The sequence below is a fragment of the Chinchilla lanigera genome, unplaced genomic scaffold, assembly GCF_000276665.1.
Source record: "Chinchilla lanigera isolate Chin_1 unplaced genomic scaffold, ChiLan1.0 scaffold00146, whole genome shotgun sequence".
Taxonomy (NCBI): domain Eukaryota; kingdom Metazoa; phylum Chordata; class Mammalia; order Rodentia; family Chinchillidae; genus Chinchilla; species Chinchilla lanigera.
In genome coordinates this window covers 793,207-813,214 of record NW_004955547.1, presented here as the reverse complement: position 1 = coordinate 813,214, position 20,008 = coordinate 793,207, and the positions used below count along the sequence as shown (strand labels likewise).

Sequence of the window (20,008 nt, the reverse complement as noted above, 5' to 3'; positions counted from 1 at the left end):
TTCAGGCTGGCCTTGAGCTCACTTTGTAGCCCAGGCTGGTCTCGAACTTGCAGCAATCCTCCTGCCTCAGGCTCCCGAGTGCTGGGATTACAGGCATGTGCCACCACACCCGGCTAGCACTGGGCATTGAACCCAGGATTTTTGCATTGAGCTACATCCCCAGCCCCTTTTTAAATTTTCTGATAGGGTCTCCCTAAGGCTGAGCTTGAACCTACATTCATTCCTCTTGCCCCAGCTTCCAGAGTGCTGGAGTTAAAGGTGTGAGTTATTTTTTAATCAGAGCCTTACGACATAGGCCTTAAGACAATAAGACATGTAACCAAGCTAGGCCTGAATGTGGGTTAAGTGAACTAAACCTTTAGAATAAAGTTTATTGCGTGTGCCTTGGACACAAGAGTGCAGAGTCCAGAGTCCAGTTGCTGTGCGTCTGGGAGGCTCTGGAGTCAGGGAGCGCCGGTGTTTCTGTTATGCCTCCAGAGGCACACTGAGGGCAGGTGGGGGCCCTGGGAGGAGTCCCTCCCTGATCAGCAAGGAGCGAGCCCAGTGACTTTTCTTTTTGGTTTGAGGATGGAACCAAGGGCCTGGCATGCATGCTAAGCACATGGTCTATTACTGAACTGTACACCAGCTCTAAAATGATAATATTTTTAAAGAGAAATTTCATTACAATATAATTAACATGCCATATAATTCACCTATTTTCAGTGTATAATTTGCAGGTTTTAGCATAGTCACAGAGTTGTGCAGTCATTACCACAGTCAATCTTACATTTTTATCACTTTTCAGAAAAAAAAAGACCCATATCCATGTCTCCTTCACTGGGGATATAGCTATTCAACCATTAACCTTTCTGCCTCTAAAGATTTACCAGTTCTGGATATCTTACATAAGTAGAACCATACAGAATGTGGTCTTCTGTGCCGGACTGCTGTACCCTAGCATACTTTTGTTGTGCATCCATGTTATGGCTGAATGATATCCCATTTTGTTTATCCATTCATCAGTTAATGGACTTTTGGGTTGTTTCACTTTTTGGTTATTGTAAATAATGCTGCTATGAACATTTACATGTAAGTTTTTCTGTGGATACAGTTCTTTCTTTCTTTTTGTGTTTGGTATTAGGGATTCAACTTGGGGAACTTGAGGCCTTCTCGCTGTGCTGTGTGTGTATATATATATATATATATATTCCCCTTTTTTTTTTTTTTAAAGACAGTGTTTCACTCTGTGATTCAGTCTGGCCTTGAACTCACTATGTAGCCCAGGCTGGCCTTGAACTTGTAGAAATCTTCCTGTGTCTCCAAATTGCCCAGGCTATGTGGTCCTCCTCTGTCAGCCTCTCAGAGTGCTGGGATTACAGATTTGTGCTACCAGGCTGGGCTTTTATATCTTTTTTTTTTATTTTATCTTTTATTCATTCATTTAGTGGCTCTGTAGATCGAACCCAGGACCTTATATGTGCTCTATCCCTGTGCTGTATCCTTAGCCTTTTTTTTTTTATTTTGAGACAGGGTCTCACTAAATTGCCCAGGTGGCCTTGAATTTATGATCCTGCTGCCTCAGCCTCCCAAGTACCTGGGATTATAGACCACCATACTTAGTTCATTTTTATTTTTAGTTGACACATAATAGTACATATTGTGGGATACAGCGTGATCATTCAATACATGTACACATAATATAGAAACTCTACATTGAACCTTTTTGGAACCACCAGGCTGTTTTCCAAAATGGCTGCACTCTCCTACCAGCAGTGTGTAAAGTATATGAGGGTCCCTGTTTCTTTATATCCTTGCCAGTCTTGTCAAACCGTAATTCTCTTACATTCCCATCCAGTGTGCAGGTGCACAAACAACTGAAACAAAAGTTCTATGGAAGGATATTGAAGTACAGTTTGTGTAATGCATTCTGACGTGTTCTATTGCGTTCCATTCTTTTTCATTAAAACAAACAGGGCCCGGGGGTGTAACTCAGTGGTACAGTGCTTGCTTAACATGTTCCAGGCCCTGGGTTCAGTCCCCAGCACTACAAACAAACATTCTGGTTCCTACCACCAAATGGATTTCACAACTCCCTAATTGTGACCTGAAGTTAGAGGAACACTGGGTTATTGTAACTTCTTCATTTTATACGAGAGGAAGGCAAGGCCCAGGCAGGTGGCTTGTTAAAGGTCATGCTGCTAATTAGTGGCAGATTCAAGAGTACAACCCAAGTCTTTTGGCTGCCAGCTTTAACCTTAGTATCAATATATTACAGTAGCCTTCCTTCTCAGTAGATAAAAATAAAACCGAATTCTATTCAGGCACCATTTCTTTAAACCTTTTTTTTCCCTTTTTGTGTACTGGTGATCAAACCCATAGGCACTCTACTACTGAGCAACTCCTGCTCGCAGGAGGACAGGCCCTCACTAAATTGGCTACACAGGGCTCTAACTTACTATTCTCCTACCTTAGCCTCCTAAGTAGCTGGGATTATGCACATGCACCGCTACACCTGGCCTTGTATATGTTTTTCTTAAATAGAATTTTTAATAGCAATATATTAGTTTAGAGAGGAAAAAAAAAAAGAATAAAAATAACCCAATTTTTTTTCTTTTTCAGCAGTGGGGATCAAACTCAGGACCTCACACATGCTAGGCAAGCACGACCACTGAGCTACACCCCAACCCCAGAAACTGTATCATCAGGAGCTAATCCACAGTGATTTTGTGCCCTGTGAGCCGGGACGTTCTAGGTGAACCTGGGCACTGGTATCGAATTAGGCAGATCAAATGAATCAGTGTCCCACATTCGATTTGTCCAAACCTCAGTCTACTTTGTAGTGAAAAGGCAGCCACTTCTTACACTGCAAATGTGAATGGTAATATAAAGTTCCACAGTGGGCAGTATAAAGCTATATTATACTGCTCTTCTCTATGTTTTTAGAGTACATGCAGCTCTTAGATCTTTGAATTTAGTATTTCCTAGCGTTGAATTAAGAAACATTGGACACTAGAAGTACTTCAGGTTCCTGTTAAAATGTGGTTTTCCTAGGCTCTCTTCCAGACTTGATGAATCAGAATCATGAGATGGGACCTGAAAATTAGTATTCTAGCAAGGTTGCTATGTTATTCTTATGTATATTAAGTTTGTGGCCTGCTGATTTAAGTATTTTTTTCCCCTTTTTTATTTTGCAACTCAACTCTCTTTTTTTTTTTTCCGGTACCGGGAACCGAACTCACGACCTTGCACTTGCCAGGCAGGCGCTTTTGCCGCTGAGCTAAATCCCCAGCCCCTCAACTCTCTTTTGGTTTCTAGAATTACTATTTGACTGTGTCACCAACAGAAGCAAATAGTTTTTTTTTTAAACTAAATTTATTGGTACATTTTAGGTGTACGTGATGACCACATGCATCGTAGAGAATTGGTACCTGTACGTGACAGAGCTTGGTTCCTTTTCCTCCATTCCCCTCCCTGCCCTTCAAACCCTCTTCCCTTCCTTATTTAGGAAAGCTTTGTTTCCATTTTTTCTTTTCTTCTTGTTTTTTTCTTCTCCCTTCTCCCTCCCTAGTTCACCTTCCCATTTGAGCATTTTCTTCCTATTTTGCAACATCTATTATACATTTTAGAAGCAAGTAGTTATTCATTGGCATTTGTGAGAAAATACCTGAATTACCGGCAATAGAAGGAGCTGACTAAATCTGCGTGAGAGTTTAGTTTTATCCTACTTGAGTTTAGTACTAAAGACCTTTTTTTATATGCACTGACTTCCATCATTTGAAATAATTTATTTTATTTTATTTTTTGTCTTTTTGAGACAGGGTCTTGCTATGCAGTTCAGGCTGGCCTCGAAGAAATAATTTATTTTGAAATAAACACAACCTACTATATTGTTTTATTTTTTTTTCCCCTAAAGTGCTAGTCTATTAAAATTACTGAATCCAATAAATGATTTCAGGTCCTGAGATCCCTTAACAAATACTTGAGTGCCTACCATGTGTCAGGTACCATTCTGGGAGTTAAAGTACAGTTTTAGAAATCTGGGCAATGATAAGGGTAGTTCTACTACTTTGGAAAACTTAAGAAGAACCCCCTTGGAGCGCAGAGGAAGAGCAGTTGTCTAGCATGTGTAAGGCCTGGGTCCAACCTCAGCACCATAAATAACTCTAAGCCCAGGGATGGAGGGTCAGGGAAGGGATCAGCGAAAAACTGTCATTGAAGCTGGGTCCTATAGCATAGGTTCAAGCAGAGGCTAAAGCATTTATAGACAAAGGGTAGTGGTGGTAGAGGGACAGCATGCTCACAGAAAGGTCCAAGATCAAGAGGTAAGTTGGGCCTGCTTACAGACCAAAAGGAAATTTGTCCAAGAAGGAGGTTGTAAAATAACATTTATTAACTGAAAATGATGATAAAGATTTTTTCATTTTGTTTTCTTTGACAGGCTCTTGCTATGTAGTTCAGGCCGGCCTTGAACTTACTATGTAGCCCAGGCTGTCCTCAAACTCACAGCGGTCCTCCTGCCTCAGCCTTCTAAGTGCTGGGATCATAGGCATGTGCCACCATGCCCTGCTGCAATGATAAAAGTTTATTGAGCTCTTATTAGATGTTAGGTAGCATTACATATACTTGATGCTTAAGAATTAATTTTCATAACAAGACAAATTCTTTTATTTCTCATTTACAGGGGAGAAAACTCAGAGAGAACTTAATAATTTGCCCAAGATCACACAGCTAGCAAGAGATGTGAGATTCAAGCAAGTAGCTTCAAATCCATGGCCTAGTTTTTAGCCTCTTACCATTTTCTGTCTAGTATATGTCACTGTTCGGCCTTTTTTTCTAAGCTTGTGATCCTCTTGCCTCAGCCTGCTGAGTAGCTTGGCACCATATCTGACCATGTCTTTAGTTGCATTCTGGTGGCTGCCTTGATACCTTGAAGGAATTCAGAACATTTGCCTTTCATGGTCATTTTGACTTCGAGGGAAGAAACGGAAGTCATACAGTTCAGATCGAGTGAATAAGGTGAATACAGGGAGTAACACCACTATGTGTTTATAACTCTGCCTCTCCTTTATATAGCACTTGGCAACAGCAGTCACTGTATTTCTTATCGCACCTTATAAAGACGCTCATGAAAGAAGACTTCCAGAACTGCTTCAAAAAGTGGCAAGAGTGATGAGATAAATGTATTCAAAGCCAGGGTGTTTGAGGGAGGTTAAGGGTCATGTGACTTTTACCATAATAATTTTTTTTTTTTTTTTTTTTTGTCTTTTTGAGACAAAACCTGCAGTTCAGGTTGGCCTTGAACTCGATTTGTAGCCTAGGCTGGCCTCAAATTCACAGAAATCCTCCTGTCTCAGCCTCTGAAGTGCTGGGATTACAGGTGTGTGCCACCACATCCAGCCTCGTAATAAATTTTCTAAAATTTAAATATTCATTGTATATTTTTATCACCCCTTGTAATATGTTTGGACTGCATGTTGCATATTTATGGGACCTATGAAACTATCCAGCAGGTAATAGATATACTATAAGTGAAGTCAGGAAGTTAGGACTTAGAATTCAGCTTTGAGAATCATCTGGTATGAGTGACCTTTGATTACTTGAGAGTAAGAGACAGAAGAAACTGGCTCTTGAGTAATGCCTGGGAACTTGTAAATTTTCTTTTCAATTTTAAACCTTGTGGCCTGGCGTGGTAGCCTGTAATCCCAGCACTTGGGAGGCTGAGGCAGGAGGATCGTTGAGAGTTCGAGATCAGCCTGGGCTACAAAGTGAGCTCAAGGCCAGCCTGAACTGCATAGTGAGACTCTATCTCAAAAAGACAAAAAAAAAAAAAGAAAAAGAAAAACCTTGTGTATATTCTTTCCCCTCCCCCCGCTTCTGAATATTCAACCCAGGGTCCTGGCACTGAGATACATCCCCAGCCCTTTCCAGTTTTTATTTTGAGATAGAGTTTTGCTAAGTGAAGATAAATGGAAGGAAAAACAGAGTTCTGTGAGGTAATTGAGAACAGTTTGAAAGAAAAGGACTCACAGTTCTATTTAAGAAAATACAGAGGAGAATACAATTTTATTTTATTTTATTATTTTTTTGTCTTTTTGAGGCAGGGTCTCGCTATGCAGTTCAGGCTGGCCTTGAGCTCAGTAGCCCAGGCTGGTCTCGAACTCGCAAGGATCCTCCTGCCTCAGCCTCCCGAGTGCTGGGATTACAGGCATGCGCCCCCATGCCCAGCTAATACAATTTTAAAATGAGGGACTAATCAATAATTTAGATAGTAGAGGATGAGAAGAATTGAACACGCACTCAGTGTGGTGGCGCACACCTGTAATTCCGGCACTCAGCTGAGGCGGGAGGGTCACCTGAACAACACAACAAGACCCCGTCTCAAAGTAAAAAGGGCTGAGGATGTAGCTCAGTGGTAAAACCTTCCTTACCATGCACAAAGTCCCAAGTTCAATTCCTAACGCTGCAAAAAAAGAAAAAAGAACTTTAAAAAATTTGTATATATGAATTTGAGACACAAATGCGTACCTGTCTGAAATGTCAGCACGTTGTAGTAGAGGGGCAAAGTCAGAGGAGGTGATGAAGTGAGGTTCCGGGGAAGAGCTCAGGAGGGCCTGGCCGCCGAGCTCAGTGTTAAATAGAGGGTTCCGTGGTTTGCGGTGAGCAGTTTCCACAAGTAAAATTATTTCCCAGTTACACAACCTCTTTTTCGTTGTTGTTGCTGTGGATTTTAGAATTTTTTTAAGGCATAAAATACCCTTAAAAGGAGACAAAGGGCCAGGAGTAGCGGCATGTACCTGTAATCCCAGCACTCAGGAGGCTGAGGTAGGAGGATTGCTGTGAGTTTGAGGCCAGCTTGGACTGTATAGTTAGTCCTTATCTGGAAAAAAAAAAAAAAAAAACAAGAGAGAGAGAGACAAAGGAGGGACCTCATGTTATAGAAGTGACTTTGTCCTGATCCAAACATGTACGTCCTTGTTGACTCCTGGGAATTTGGTCACTATTACAGTGTCTTATTGTCTAGATACATGTTTCTGCAGATCCCTGGCTGCAGCACTCCCGGGAACAGTGGCAGTGACTACTCTAACATGCCCCTGGACTTGTCTGTTAGCATGTTTCCAAATAATAAAGCAGTGAGCCTTTTATGTATAGTATGGGAAGTTATTTAGTAGCTCTGTCTTTTTATATCACTTGACTATGTCAAGAGTTTGAATAAGCTAGAATTACCAAACAATTCAGTATAAAAACACGCTTTCTCAACAGTTAATCTTTGGTCTTTTCTTTCCTAATTGTGCTTCAGATATAAGTTAAAGCTTCATGCAACTTCACGTAGGACATATTTATAGAGTTCCTTCTATAAATAACTCCCAGAAGAGTGAGAGACCAGGTGGGTCTGTCCTCCATGCCAAGAATCTTTCTATTGAGCAGAATTTATAAAACTACGATAAAACAGTGGGGGAGACCTCTGCTGATGGGAGATAGGGTTGAGATGGTTCACAAAGGTCTGTGAGAAAGTAACTTTTCAGTTGAGTTCTTAGAGATGACTAGATTGAAGCCAGTTGTGGTGGTGCACGCCTATAATCCCAGCAGTTAGGAGGCTGAGGCAGGAGGATGGCTGTGAGTTTGAAGCCAGCCTGGGCTACAAAGTGAGACCCTGTCTCAAAAACAAAAATGAACCTGGAACATTTTGTAGTGCTATAAAGTAAGGAAGTGCTTTAAAAAGGTGTGGAGGAAGGCGTATTGAAAGAATGTTGGAAAAAAGCTGGAAAAGCTCCAGATGGCTATAACTGGAACAATTTGAACGACAAAACAATAGTACAGATAAAGTATCCCTTGTCCAATATGTTTGGGACTGGAAGTGTTTCAGACTTTATTCTGAAATATTTGCATATATGTACTAAGTTATCTTGGGACTGTTACCAAAGCCTAAACATAAAATGCATTTATATTTTATATGCACCTTATACATACAGCCCTGAAAGGAACTTTACACAATGTTTCTAGTGTACCTGTGTTTTCACTGCAACCTGTCATGAGGTCAGGTGTGGAATTTTCCATTTGTGGCGTTAATTATGTCAGCACTCAAACAGTTTCAGACTTGGGGCCATTTCTGGTTTCAGATTTTTGGATAAGGGATGTTCAATTTGTATTTGTACCCAGGGAATAAAATAAATATCTGTGAGTCCCTACTAATATAAATAAATGGTTGAATAAATGAGGGGGAAAAGAGAAATAGTCTTTGTGCAAGAATGTCAGTTATTAAATGTAGAATGGATTAAAAAATAAATAAATGTAGAATGGATGAGGCCAAGAGAAAGTCACCACTAACAATAATAATTGTCATAGGGCTAGGGTTAGGGATGCAGCCAGAAATGCTAAAATTAGTGGGGGAAAGTTTAAGGAGAAAGGATCAGAGAATCTTCCTTCAATTTTTTTTTTTTTTTTTTTTTTTGAGACAGGGTCTCGCTATGTAGTTCAGGATGGCCTTGAGCTCACTTTGTAGCCCAGGCTGGTCTCAAACTCAGAACGGTCCTCCTGCCTCAGCCTCCTGAGTGCTGGGATTACAGGTGTGAGCCACGACGCCCAGCGTCTCTTCCTCCAAATATTTATGAATTACAAAGAGAAAAAATAGTAACATTACAATGGAGACTGAAACCATTCTCATGAAGTGGTCAGGTTCATGCAACCAGGGCCTGGGGATGTAGCTCAGCAGTATAAGCGCCTACCTGGCAAGCCTGAGGTCATGAGTTTGATTCCCGGTACCAAAAAAAAAAAAGTTCACACAACCAGTGATAAGACGTCACCATCATGTACTCACTAACATTTTGATGTCTATATCATTTTTTTTTGTACCAGGAATCAAACTCAGGACCTTATGCTTGACGTGTAGGTGCTTGTGCTGCTGAGCCAGATCCCTGGCCCACGTACCTGCTAACAGAGTGCAGTGAGGAAGGCACCTCAGCTTTACAGTATTCTAGAAATCTGTAACTTCAGTCTAATCTGAGAAAACACCTTGTCTAAATTGAGCACTGTAAGATGTCCCAGGCTCATCCTTGCACTGGTCCTGCCCAGCTCTTTCAACCGCTTCTCCAGGAAGCCCTGATTATTGTTTCTGGGGAGATCCAGAAACCCAGATCGGGATCACCCTACCTAGTACCTGGCGAGGCTTTCAGCAGAATCAGGGCCAGGAAAGTCAAGGGAGCGCAGGAACTGTCCCACGTGGGAAGACATTTAGGGAGATGCAACAACTAAGGGCGCTGTAGGCTCTTGGAACAGAAAAAACCGTGGAAAACTGTAGCATTTAAGTAAAGTCTAGAATTTAGCGAACAGTATTGTTCCAACGTTAATTTTTTTAGTTCTGATAACTCTGCTATGGTAATGTGAGGTAAACCTGGATGGAAATCTGAGAACTCTTGTACTCTTTGCAACTCTTTTTTTTTTCTCTTTGTGACTCTTGTGTAAATATAAAATAAAAGGTCAGAGAGCGAGGTGTGCTGACGCATGCCTGGACTCCTAATATTCCAGAGGCTGAGGAAGGCGTTTGATCATGAGTTTGAGGTTATATTATAGTAAGACTGTGTCTCAAGAACAAACCCATAAGTAAATAAAGAGAAGAAACGAACTTCAAAAATTTTTCAAGTATGTGAATTTAGTCACTTTTTTTTCTCTGCAGTATGAAGTTGGGCTCAAACTTGTGATTCTCCTGCCTCAGCCTCCCGGAGTGCGGGGGTTGTGGATGTATGCCACTGTGCATGGCACAGGAACATATTTCATACAGCTTTTGTTTAAAATTCACTTTTGCACCATCAAGCTTGTTTAGCTTTTAACTGCTCTTTTACCTTGTGACATTCAAATTGAGAAGAGCTGCTGGCAGAAAAACTAAAATTTTATTATCTTGTTTTAAAAAGACATTTCCTGTTAGTGAGTTTGTAGAGTTTCTTTCTCTTTAAATTTTTGAAGCTGTATTCAGGCAGGCAGCTCCCCGGCTTGCCCAGGTAATCAGGAGGGAGGGAGGAGGAGGGAAGGAAGAGAGACAGAGAGGGGGAGGGAGGGAAAGCGGAGACTGGATTTATGAGGACAGCATTTTATTAGTGGCTTTGGGGAGGGGTGATGTGGCAGCAACTCATTTGCTTTTCTCCCAGCCTGGTTTCTCAGAGATAATTCCCTTGGCCAGGTGAGCTTGTAAATGAATTTATTAGAATAGCAGCTACAGCCTTTACCTTCAGCAATAGCTGCAGGAAGCAGATCCCTGGGGCCAGACTTCCCAGTGAGTCACGGCAACCTAGCCCTTTCTTTGGCAGGGACCTTTGGCCAGAGATCTTTATCTCCAGACTCCAGCTCGCCCAGAGCATAGTCTCCCTACTCCAACTCAAGCTACCTGGTCTCATTAAAGAACTTTGGTGGTGCTGGGGATTGAACCCGTCTTCACAGATGATAGGCAAACACTACTACTGAGCTATACCCTCAGCGCTTGATTAAAGAACTTTGGACTGGAAGTTAGGGCTCTAGCTTTATTTCTAACAGCAGGAGATTTGGGGGAAATTATTGGGTCTTTATGTGGTTCAGTTTCCTCACTGTATAAAGGAGATTTGCTTATTTGATTTTTAAGTTTCTCTTTTGATGTAAAAATCTTAAGTATATTCCTGAAACTGAAGGTGTCTTTCTTTTTAGCAAGAAGCACCTCTTTCTACGTATCCCAATGGTATTTGTCCTACTGCTGTTTTGTTATATCCGTTTTCTTTAACTCTTGCACAGTTGATCCTCTAAGTCAAAGTGCCGGTGGAAAGCACATGGCTTAGGAGGATGGGCTCTGGAGTCTGAACGTCTGGAAACAGGACTCTTACCTGGGAGAGACTGGTGGGTAAGAAGCAATGCCACATCTCTCATGCGAGCTCGTCAGCACCGAGATACTCATTCCTAGTGGACAGTATTTCAGTTAACTTCACCTGGAAGTAGGAATGATAATCTCTGATGTTCACATTTGGAAGATAACAGTCATCCCTGAGTGTGGGGATGGGGCTAGTTCCAGGCCCCACAGACACCAAAATCCGTGGGTACTCAAGTCCCTTCTGTAAAATAGTAGCCTGCTGTCGATGTTAAATCATTCCCGGGTTACTGGTGATGCCTAGGACAGTGTAAGTGCCGTGTCAGTAGTTATGCTTATTATTCAGGGAATAATGACAGGAAAAAGACAAGTGTCCACTCAGGGAGGATGAGGCAAGAGGATCACAGGTTTGAGCACAGCCAGGGCAACTTAGCACTTAGAGGGACCTTGTCTCAAAATGAAAGATTTTTTTTTTTTTTTTTTTTTTTTTTTGAGCCAGGGTCTCGCTATGCGGTTCAGACTGGCCTTGAGTTCACTTTGTAGCCCAGGCTGGTCTCAAATTTGCAATGATCCTCCTGCCTTAGCCTCCTTAGTGCTGGGATTACAGGCATGTGCCACCACACCTGGCCTAGAATTGATGGTTTAAATCATTATTCATTACTGGTAGTGGAGAGAAATAGAATTTGAAATCAAATAAAATAGATTAGAATCTCAGCTCTGCTATTTTACAGCTAAATGAACTTTGTAAAATTATTTAATATATCCGCATCTCAATTCATCATAAATAAAGTCAAGTCAATCTTGTATCATGATCGTGAAGATTGAGATTTGTGCTCTACATAAAGTAGATGTTTCACAGGAGGCTGAGGCAGGAGGACTGCCACAAGTTCAAGGCTAGCCTGGATTATGTAGTGAGTTCAAAGCCAGCCTGAGCTACATAGTGAGACCCTGTCTCAAAAAAAAAAAAACAAAAAAAAAGTAGATGTTTCAAAATGCTTTTTATTCTTAAACTTTCAGTTTGTAATTTCCTGTTGTGTGTACTTGGATTTTTCTTTATAATGCATATATCTCAACTTTAGTAAAGCAAAACTCACCATTGTCCCTCTTGTATTTTTACCCCCGCGCATTTAATCACTCAGGTTTGATAATGCCAGCTGTGATGCCTTCTCTTAGTCTGAGTCCATTTTATTCTAAGAACTGTCAATTTTCTCTTCACCTTCCCAGGCCCACCCAACCTACTTTAAACTCTGATGACCTCCCACTCAGTTTAAGGATCGTGTAGTAACTTAGACTCCAGTCTCTTAAGAGAAAATGTTCATTGTGTTACTCTTGCATTTTCATAAAATTTCTGTCTTCCCCTGTAGAGACTGAGTAATCCACTCAAAGCTCTTATCTTACAGATGTGACTGTTGAGGTGCAGGGGGAAAATTATTGTGTTTGTGCCATAAAAGTCATGCAAATGCTAGGGAACAGCGCATGAAGGCTACACCTCGTCTTTGCTCCCTCACAGGCTGGCTCCTCCCACTGCTGAAGCATAGCCCCAATTCCTTTTTTTTTTTTTTTTTTTTTTTTGAGACAGGGTCTCACTCTGCAGTTCAGGCTGGCCTTGAGCTCACTTTATAGCCCAGGCTGGTCCCGAACTTGCAACGATCCTCCTGCCTCAGCGTCCTAAGTGCTGGGATTACAGGCGTGCACCACCATGCCCAGCCCACAGCCCCAGTTCCTTATGTGAGTCCAGAGGCTGTGCCGGCTTTGGCCCCTCTCCCCTCTTGCCTACCATATTTTCATCTCCTCTTATACCAAGAGTTTAACCATGATGGTGAACCTTTTAGAGCTTTCAGTGATACAAACAGCCCGCTGCAGCACACGTGCCATAGGTTCGCCACCACTGGACCCACTCCCTAAGATACTAACACTGTCCCTCTGATCTCCGATGCACTTTCTTCTTCCTGCCCTTACTTTGAAATTCTGTGTATTCTGTAAATCCCGTGTCTGTCAGATGTCTTGTCTCTTCTCTCCTACCAAGCCAAAAAATCCTGTCCTCTTAGAGCATGCGTTGCATCTAACCAGATTCTGTTTTGTGCTGTGACTATTCAAGTGTATGTTAGCAGGGTCAATAGATTATAGACCTTATTTGGGCAATGATTTCTCCATATCACTTTTTAGGGTGAGAAGCACTCACTCCTTGAATATGAGGTATGCCTCTCCTAACCTTACATCAAGGTAGATGTTCTGACTACCTTGATTTTTCTGGCGAAGAGTAATGAAAAGCATGGAGTTAGACCTGGGAATTAACTCTTTTTACTTTATCATGCTTAGTCAGTCCCTGAAATAATTAATGCTTTTCCTTTTTTTGAGATGATGTCTCATAATGTTGCCCAGGCTGATCTTGAACTCACTATGTGACCCAGGCTGACCTCAGACTCGTGGCAGTCCTCCTGCCTCAGCTTCACAAGTGCTGGGATTACAGATGTGCACCACCATACCCAGCCAGCTCAGGCTGGTTTTGAACTCCCTACTCCCACCTTCTAGGTAATTAGGACCAACCACACCTGGATCTGCAGATTTTTTATTTTTTTATATAGGATCTCACTATGTAGTTTAGGCTGGCCTTCAACTTACTATGTAGCCCAGTCTGGTCTTGAACTTGCAGTGATCCCCTTGTCTCAGCCTCCCAACTGTTTAATTGGTTTTTGTTTTGTTTTGTTTTGTTTTTGTACCAGGAATTGAACTCAGGACTTGCACTTGCAGGCAGGCACTTGTGCCACTGAGCTATGTCCCAGGCCCATTATTGGTTTTTTGAGATAGGGTCTCACTCCGTAGTTGAGGATGGTCTTGAGCTCACTATGTAGCCCATGCTGTCCTCAAACTCTTGGTGATCCTCCTGCCTCAGCCTCCCAAATTCTGGGATTACAGGTGTGCACTACCATGCCTGGTGTATGAACAGATTTGAAAATATCTGTATTTTTTTCATTTTGTCCAGAATTGATCACTGTAGGGGAACTGACGTGTTTATACACACATATATTGGAAGCATAATTTTGCCTACTAATGTCTCAAAGTATTGGTCAGCATTTCCTAACTTTGGCTTAAAGAGTCACTATTAAAGAATTAAAGGGTCACTACTGTGGTTTTACATAATTAAGTAGAAGTGAATTGTTTGTTCCTTCCATGTCTTTTTTTTTTTTCTTTTTTTGAGACAGGGTCTCACTATATAGTCCAGGCTGGCCTTGAATTTCCAGTGATCCTCCTGCCTCACTCTCCCAAGTGCAGGGATTATAGGTGTGCAGCACCATGTTTGGCTCCTTGTCTTTTCTTGTTAGAGAAAAGGCTGGCAGTGTTTGGTAAGTCAGTTGTAAACCAGAAAGCAGATACACAAATAGGTATTATATGTTATTTGGTACATTTAGGTTTATTCCAAAAAACACGAGGAGTATTAAGGTTATTTTGTCCAGAAAGAAGGTATAATTTGTTTATGTGTGTGTGTGTGTGTGTGTGTGTGTATTTTTTAAACAGCTAGACATAGTGGCTTATGCCTATAATCTCAGCACTTGGGAGGCTAAGGCAGGAGGATTGCCTCAAGTTTGAGGCCTGCCTGAAGTACATACTGAAACCCTATTCACAAAAAGCAAAATAGGCTGGCTATGGTGGCCCATGCCTATAATCCCAGCACTCTGAGGGTGAAGTAGGAGGATCACAAGTTCAAACCCAAACCGGGCAATTTAACAATTTAAGTCCTGTCTCCAAACAAGGCCCAGAGATGTAGCTTAGTATAAAGGTTCTGGGCTCAATCCCCAGTACCACCAACAGCAACCATTAAACCCCAAACCAAAACAAACAATAACAAAAAGAAACCTATCATTTATTGTCTACTTACTCTGGACCAGTGTTAATTCTTCAGTTCTTCTAGACCTTATTTATCCTTCATGAGAATACCATTATTATGGATGGGAAATCTGAGTTTTAGGGAGGGCCCACAGCTTTCAGTGGCGAGGCCGAGGCACATGTTTGAGCATATCTGGCTCTAATGCCAGAGCCCTTCTCTATTACTATATATTAGGCTGCCTTCCAACATGGAGACTAAAACAAATCAACAAATTTTTATAAAGCTAAACTGGGCATGGTGGCACACGCCTGTAATACCAGCTCTTGGGAGGCTGAGGCAGGAGGATCGCCGTGAGTTCAAGACCAGCCTGGGCTACATCATGAGACCTTGTCTCAAAAAACAACAACAAAAATGTTTTAAAGCTAGAATTATTTTCAGACAGAGTTATCATCAGAAGAACAAAGTAGTACATGCGGAAAAGCAGCACGGTCTTTAGGGTTCTCTGTCAGCTGCTCTGCATCACAGGACCTCACTGTGACGCGGCCGCATGTGTGGCCGGCTCAGGAGGCCAGTGTTCTACTGTTGACAAGGCGCCTGGACCGGAAGGAAGCCAGCGAGCAGCGCTCTGCCTGAGCAGTTACACTCTGTGGTTGAGAGCTGCAGACAGTGCTTTAATTTATATTTTTTACTCTTCAAATAAGGAAACTATTGACTCAGTTCTAATCTCACCTCTTCTGGACAAAGGTTGGAACTCCTTTCATAATGACTGGGGCAAAAACCCAATCCAGGTTATTGGGTGGGGACTAAGTGATGTCACGAATATGGCATCATGTGTTCTTCCGCGTGAAGGGATTTTAGAAAGGATTTAGGTATAGAAGTTTTATTCCCTGAGTGTAAAGTCCATTATACTTCTCCATTGTTAAAAAGCTTTACAATGATAAGAATTAGAATAAGAGCCAATAATATATCCTACTTTTAAAAATAATATACTTACAATGCTCCACATACTACCGTAAGATGCCCTCGGTGTTAGGTATATCATGTCCCTAAATCTATGTTAAAAGCTTAGAAAGTAAAGTATTATCTGCATTTTTCAGCTAAACAAACTAAAACTGAAAAGATGACATAATTTTTTTTCTTCAGGCAGGCGCTATACCACTACTAGGGCAAGTGCTGTACCGCTGAGCTACAGCCCCAGCCCCAGATTGTGTAATTTGTTCAAGGTTACCAAAGTTACCATCTTACTGAAGTCTGCTTGCCCTTAAAGCCCCTTTCTTTTAAGTTGCCATGCAGCATCCCCAGCCTTCTTCCCCAGCACGGAGTGGCCGGGGCTGCAGAGCTGGCATGGGAGGGGCATCGGGCTCCTTGGATGCCGGTGGAGCCTCACTTGGACGTGACTCTACCGAGAGGCTAACAGCACCTCTCCTGGGGTGTAATTCAGAAAAGGGAAACATTTCACTCTAAACGTGTTTTTGGAACAAACTTAAGTTCAAGGAAAGGCCGGCTGATATTTGTACAGTGGAGTCAGTCATAAAAGGATGGAACTGGAAGGGACCTTAAAGGTCATCCAGGAAACAGCAACCCACGGATACTGAATCATCTGACCAGGTTCCGCTGCTTTGGGGCAAACCAGTAGAGGAATGTGGTCTGTTAGTTTGGGCTTTCTCTTCTCACTTACCCCACATGACTGCCAATCTTCAGACGCTGGAGAATTCTTCCTTATTTCTAATAGTCTGACTTTCTTTATTGCACAGGTATTTCCATATCTGTAAGACAAAATGGAATCAACTCCTTTTAACAGACGACAGTGGACTTCCCTGTCATTAAGGGTAACAGCCAAAGAACTTTCTCTCATCAACAAAAACAAGTCATCAGCTATTGTGGAAATATTCTCCAAGTAAGTGCCCATCCTGGTCCAAAGGACCATCTGTCTTGAGTGCATATCACCACCTGTCAGGGAAGTTGGCAAAAAAAACACATGGTATAAAATGACTTTCTTGAGAACCCCCTGCAGCCAATGGGGCATCATGGAAAAAGGGTGCTAACCAGAGGAGACATTCTCTGTCTTTGAATTTTTTTTTTTTGTCTTTGAATTTTTAATTGGGGGAAATAAAAGGTTCCAGGGCCAGGGATAGAACTCTGCAGCACAGAGCCTTCCTGGCAAGCGCAAGGTCCTAAATTCGATTCCCAGTACCAAAATATAAAAAATTTAAAAAAAATAGCCGGGTGTGGTGGCGCACACCTGTAATCCCAGCACTCAGGAGACTGGGGCATGAGGATCATTGTGAGTTTGAGACCAGCCTGGGCTACACAATGAGTTCAAGGCCAGCCTGAACTGAACAGGGAGACCCTTGTCTCAAAAAGACAAAACTAAATAAATTGATTAATTAAAAAATAAAATAAAAGTTTCCAAAACATAATAAAACACACAATTATGAAGTAAAATGTCATTAAAGCTAATAGAATAAGAGAGAGAATGACCATTATCAGCAGGAGGGGACCACGAAGACCTCCTAGTTAAGATGAATTTATTCATTTATTTATTTATTTGTTCATTTTGGTCTTTTTAAGACAGGGTCTCGCTATGCAGTTCAGGCTGCCTTGAGCTCACTTTGTAGCCCAGGCTGGTCTCGAACTCACAACCGATCCTCCTGCCTCAGCCATCGAGTGCTGGGATTACAGGTGTGCACCACCACGCCCAGTTTAAGATGAATTTAAATCTCATTTAAAATACACTTTATCAGCTACACTTGTCACATTGTAAGCCCCCACTAACTGCTTATAGCTGGTACCTACTATACTGAAGAGCACAAAAACATTTCGTCATTGCCAGGAATTCTGCCACACATTGCAACTAGCCGAGCCCTGGCTGTCTGGAAAGTAGGGTTTAGGAGAGCGCTGCCACCCTCACCTAGAGACCGGCTCTGGCCGGCTCTGGCCGCTTTCAACTACATCAGCCGAATTCCTCCTTGCAACAGAGAGCGTCTCACCCTCCACACCTAAAGCATGTCTTTAAGACAGAATTCAATGGCTCCTTCTCTGGGTGTGCTCTCTGGTTGGAGGGCTCCTCTCCTGCTCACTTGACGTCCCTAGTAGCAGGAGAGTGACTGGGACGCAAGCAGCGCTCTACATGTTGAAGGGCTGCTGTGTGTGATTAACACACCAGAGGCGGCCAGTAGAGATGCCGCGGCGGAGGAGCCTCCGGCCGCTGGGAGGTTCCCTTGCTGGGGAGTTTGTTCACGGACAGGAGCTGACTGCACGGTTCTGAGCAGAAAGATGATAAAGATTTGAAGACAGTGGCCCTAGGAGCTCTACCCAGGATACCGCGAAATGCCAGGAGGAGGTTTCTGTGCTCTACGCTGTCGCCTGGTCTTTACTGTCAAGTCCCGTAGAGCCCTGCTGTGGGGACAACTTTGTCCTTCCAAAGCACGGGCCGTGGGCAGCACCTCAGGTGGCGTGGAGATTTCGGCGGGACGACAGAGGCCTCATTTTTTTCTTTTATAAAACAACTGGTTTTATTTTTGTATATTCTCTTTTTAGGCATATAAAGTTTACACTGCTTAACCACATGAATATATGTCTTTTTCATTGCACTTATTGTTATATTTCAAGGTTCACGTAATATTTAAAAATAATTAATACATAATATTATCAATCAGGTATGCGAGAGTCTATTGAATTTTAACATTCTATTTTCTTTTTTTTTTTTTTTTTGGTCTTTTTGAGACAGGGTCTTGCTATGCAGTTAAGGCTGGCCTGGAGCTCACTTTGTAACCCAGGCTAGTCTCAAATTTGAAATGATCCTCCTGGCTCAGCTTCTCAAGTGCTGGGATTACAGGCATCTGCCACCATGCCCAGCCTGGGAATTTTAACGTTCTACGACTTTTGGAAATTGTGTGTGTTGTTTTGGTTTTTTTGAGACAGGGTCTTGCTATATATTCTAGGCTGGCTTTGAACTAACTCACTATGTAGTCCAGGCTAGCCTTGAATTCATGGCAATCCTCCTGCCTCAGCTTCCTGTATGGTGGGATTATAGGCATGTGCTACCACTCCCAGCTAATCATGGGAAAAAAATTTTTTTTTGAGAGGAAATGAATAATGGTTGTTATACATGGGAAATTTTTGTGCTTCTAATTTTTCATTAAAATGAATAACTTATTTTATGAATTTTCCCTTTAAATAACTTCATAATCTAGCCAGTTAAAAGTCAAATCATTTTTATGAGTAATATAGATTTCTACACTCCAAAAGAGTGATACTCATTTATGCTGATATTGACAGTGTATGAGTAGGAATAGATTTTTCAGGTAATATCTCACTACAACTTTATCAGTATTGATGTTACAATTTCAGAGTTTTAACTTTTTTTTATTTATTAGTGCATGTTCACAGGATATATGCTTACATTCCTTGTGGGGAGCTGGTACACATACTTTTTTTTTTTTTGTCTTTTTGAGACAGGGTCTTGCTATGCAGTTCAGGCTGGCCTTGAGCTCACTTTGTAGCCTAGGCTGGTCTCTAACTTGCAACAATCCTCCTGCCTCAGCTTCCTGAGTGCTGGGATTACAGGTCTGCGCCACCATGATACATTTACTTTTTTTTAAATAATACATTTTAATTTTTTTTTATCCCCTACCCTTCTCCACCCTCCCTGCTCCTTCCAACTCTTGGTCTTCTTTCCATTTGCAAAAGCTCCATTTTTATCATCCCTTATTTTTTTTCATCCCATTTCTCTCCCCTCCCTCCATCTCTTATTCCCCCATGTATTTGAAAAAGATCTCTCTACTCCCTATTTATCTATCTTCTATTCCCCACTCTCTCTGTATATATATAGTTTTTCTGTGTATATTTTTTCTATCTGTATATATAGTTTTTTTTTAATTTTAAAAATTAAAAAACTGACAGAACAACAATGAAGACAAAATCAAAACAACACAAAAATGATATGTGACCTCACAACAAAATGATAGAAATTTACAGTGGTTGCTACATTACATACTGTTATCTTCAACAAAGTTGCTCAGTCCACCAGACCTAAGAATGTAAGATTGATCAATTAATCAAAGACAGTAACAAGTAATAAAAATAAAACACTGGAAATGATGCATAGCTTCACCAGCTATGTGATGGTACGAGTTCAACAATGGTTCTTATACTGCATGTTGTTGTTGTCAGATCAGTCATTCTGATTAGCAAATTCAAGCATGAAAAATTGGTCAAGAAAAAAGAAAATTTTAAGCATCGACTGTTCCTCTCAGTAAACCACAGATCAGCAATACACCTATTCCAGCTATCCTTATATATACATATAAATTTTGTTTTTCATTTTAAAAAAAAACAGAATAACAAGAACAAATATATAAACAAAACAGCATAGA

General features: G+C 41.6%; 1 protein-coding gene across 5 annotated transcripts in view; it reads left to right on the top strand.

The window, feature by feature from the left end:
• Lima1 (LIM domain and actin binding 1) overlaps positions 1 to 20,008 on the top strand; it is a 97,493-nt gene that overhangs the window by 14,430 nt on the left and 63,055 nt on the right. For 4 of the 5 annotated variants that reach the window (XM_013508487.1, XM_013508486.1, XM_013508485.1 and 1 more), the window contains exon 2: positions 16,385 to 16,527. In XM_013508487.1, the coding sequence (XP_013363941.1) occupies positions 16,409 to 16,527 (119 nt within the window). In that variant the 5' untranslated portion in view covers positions 16,385 to 16,408. Of the gene's footprint in view, positions 1 to 16,384; positions 16,528 to 20,008 lie in introns of those variants that run through there. The other variant, XM_013508488.1, reaches the window with a different exon arrangement.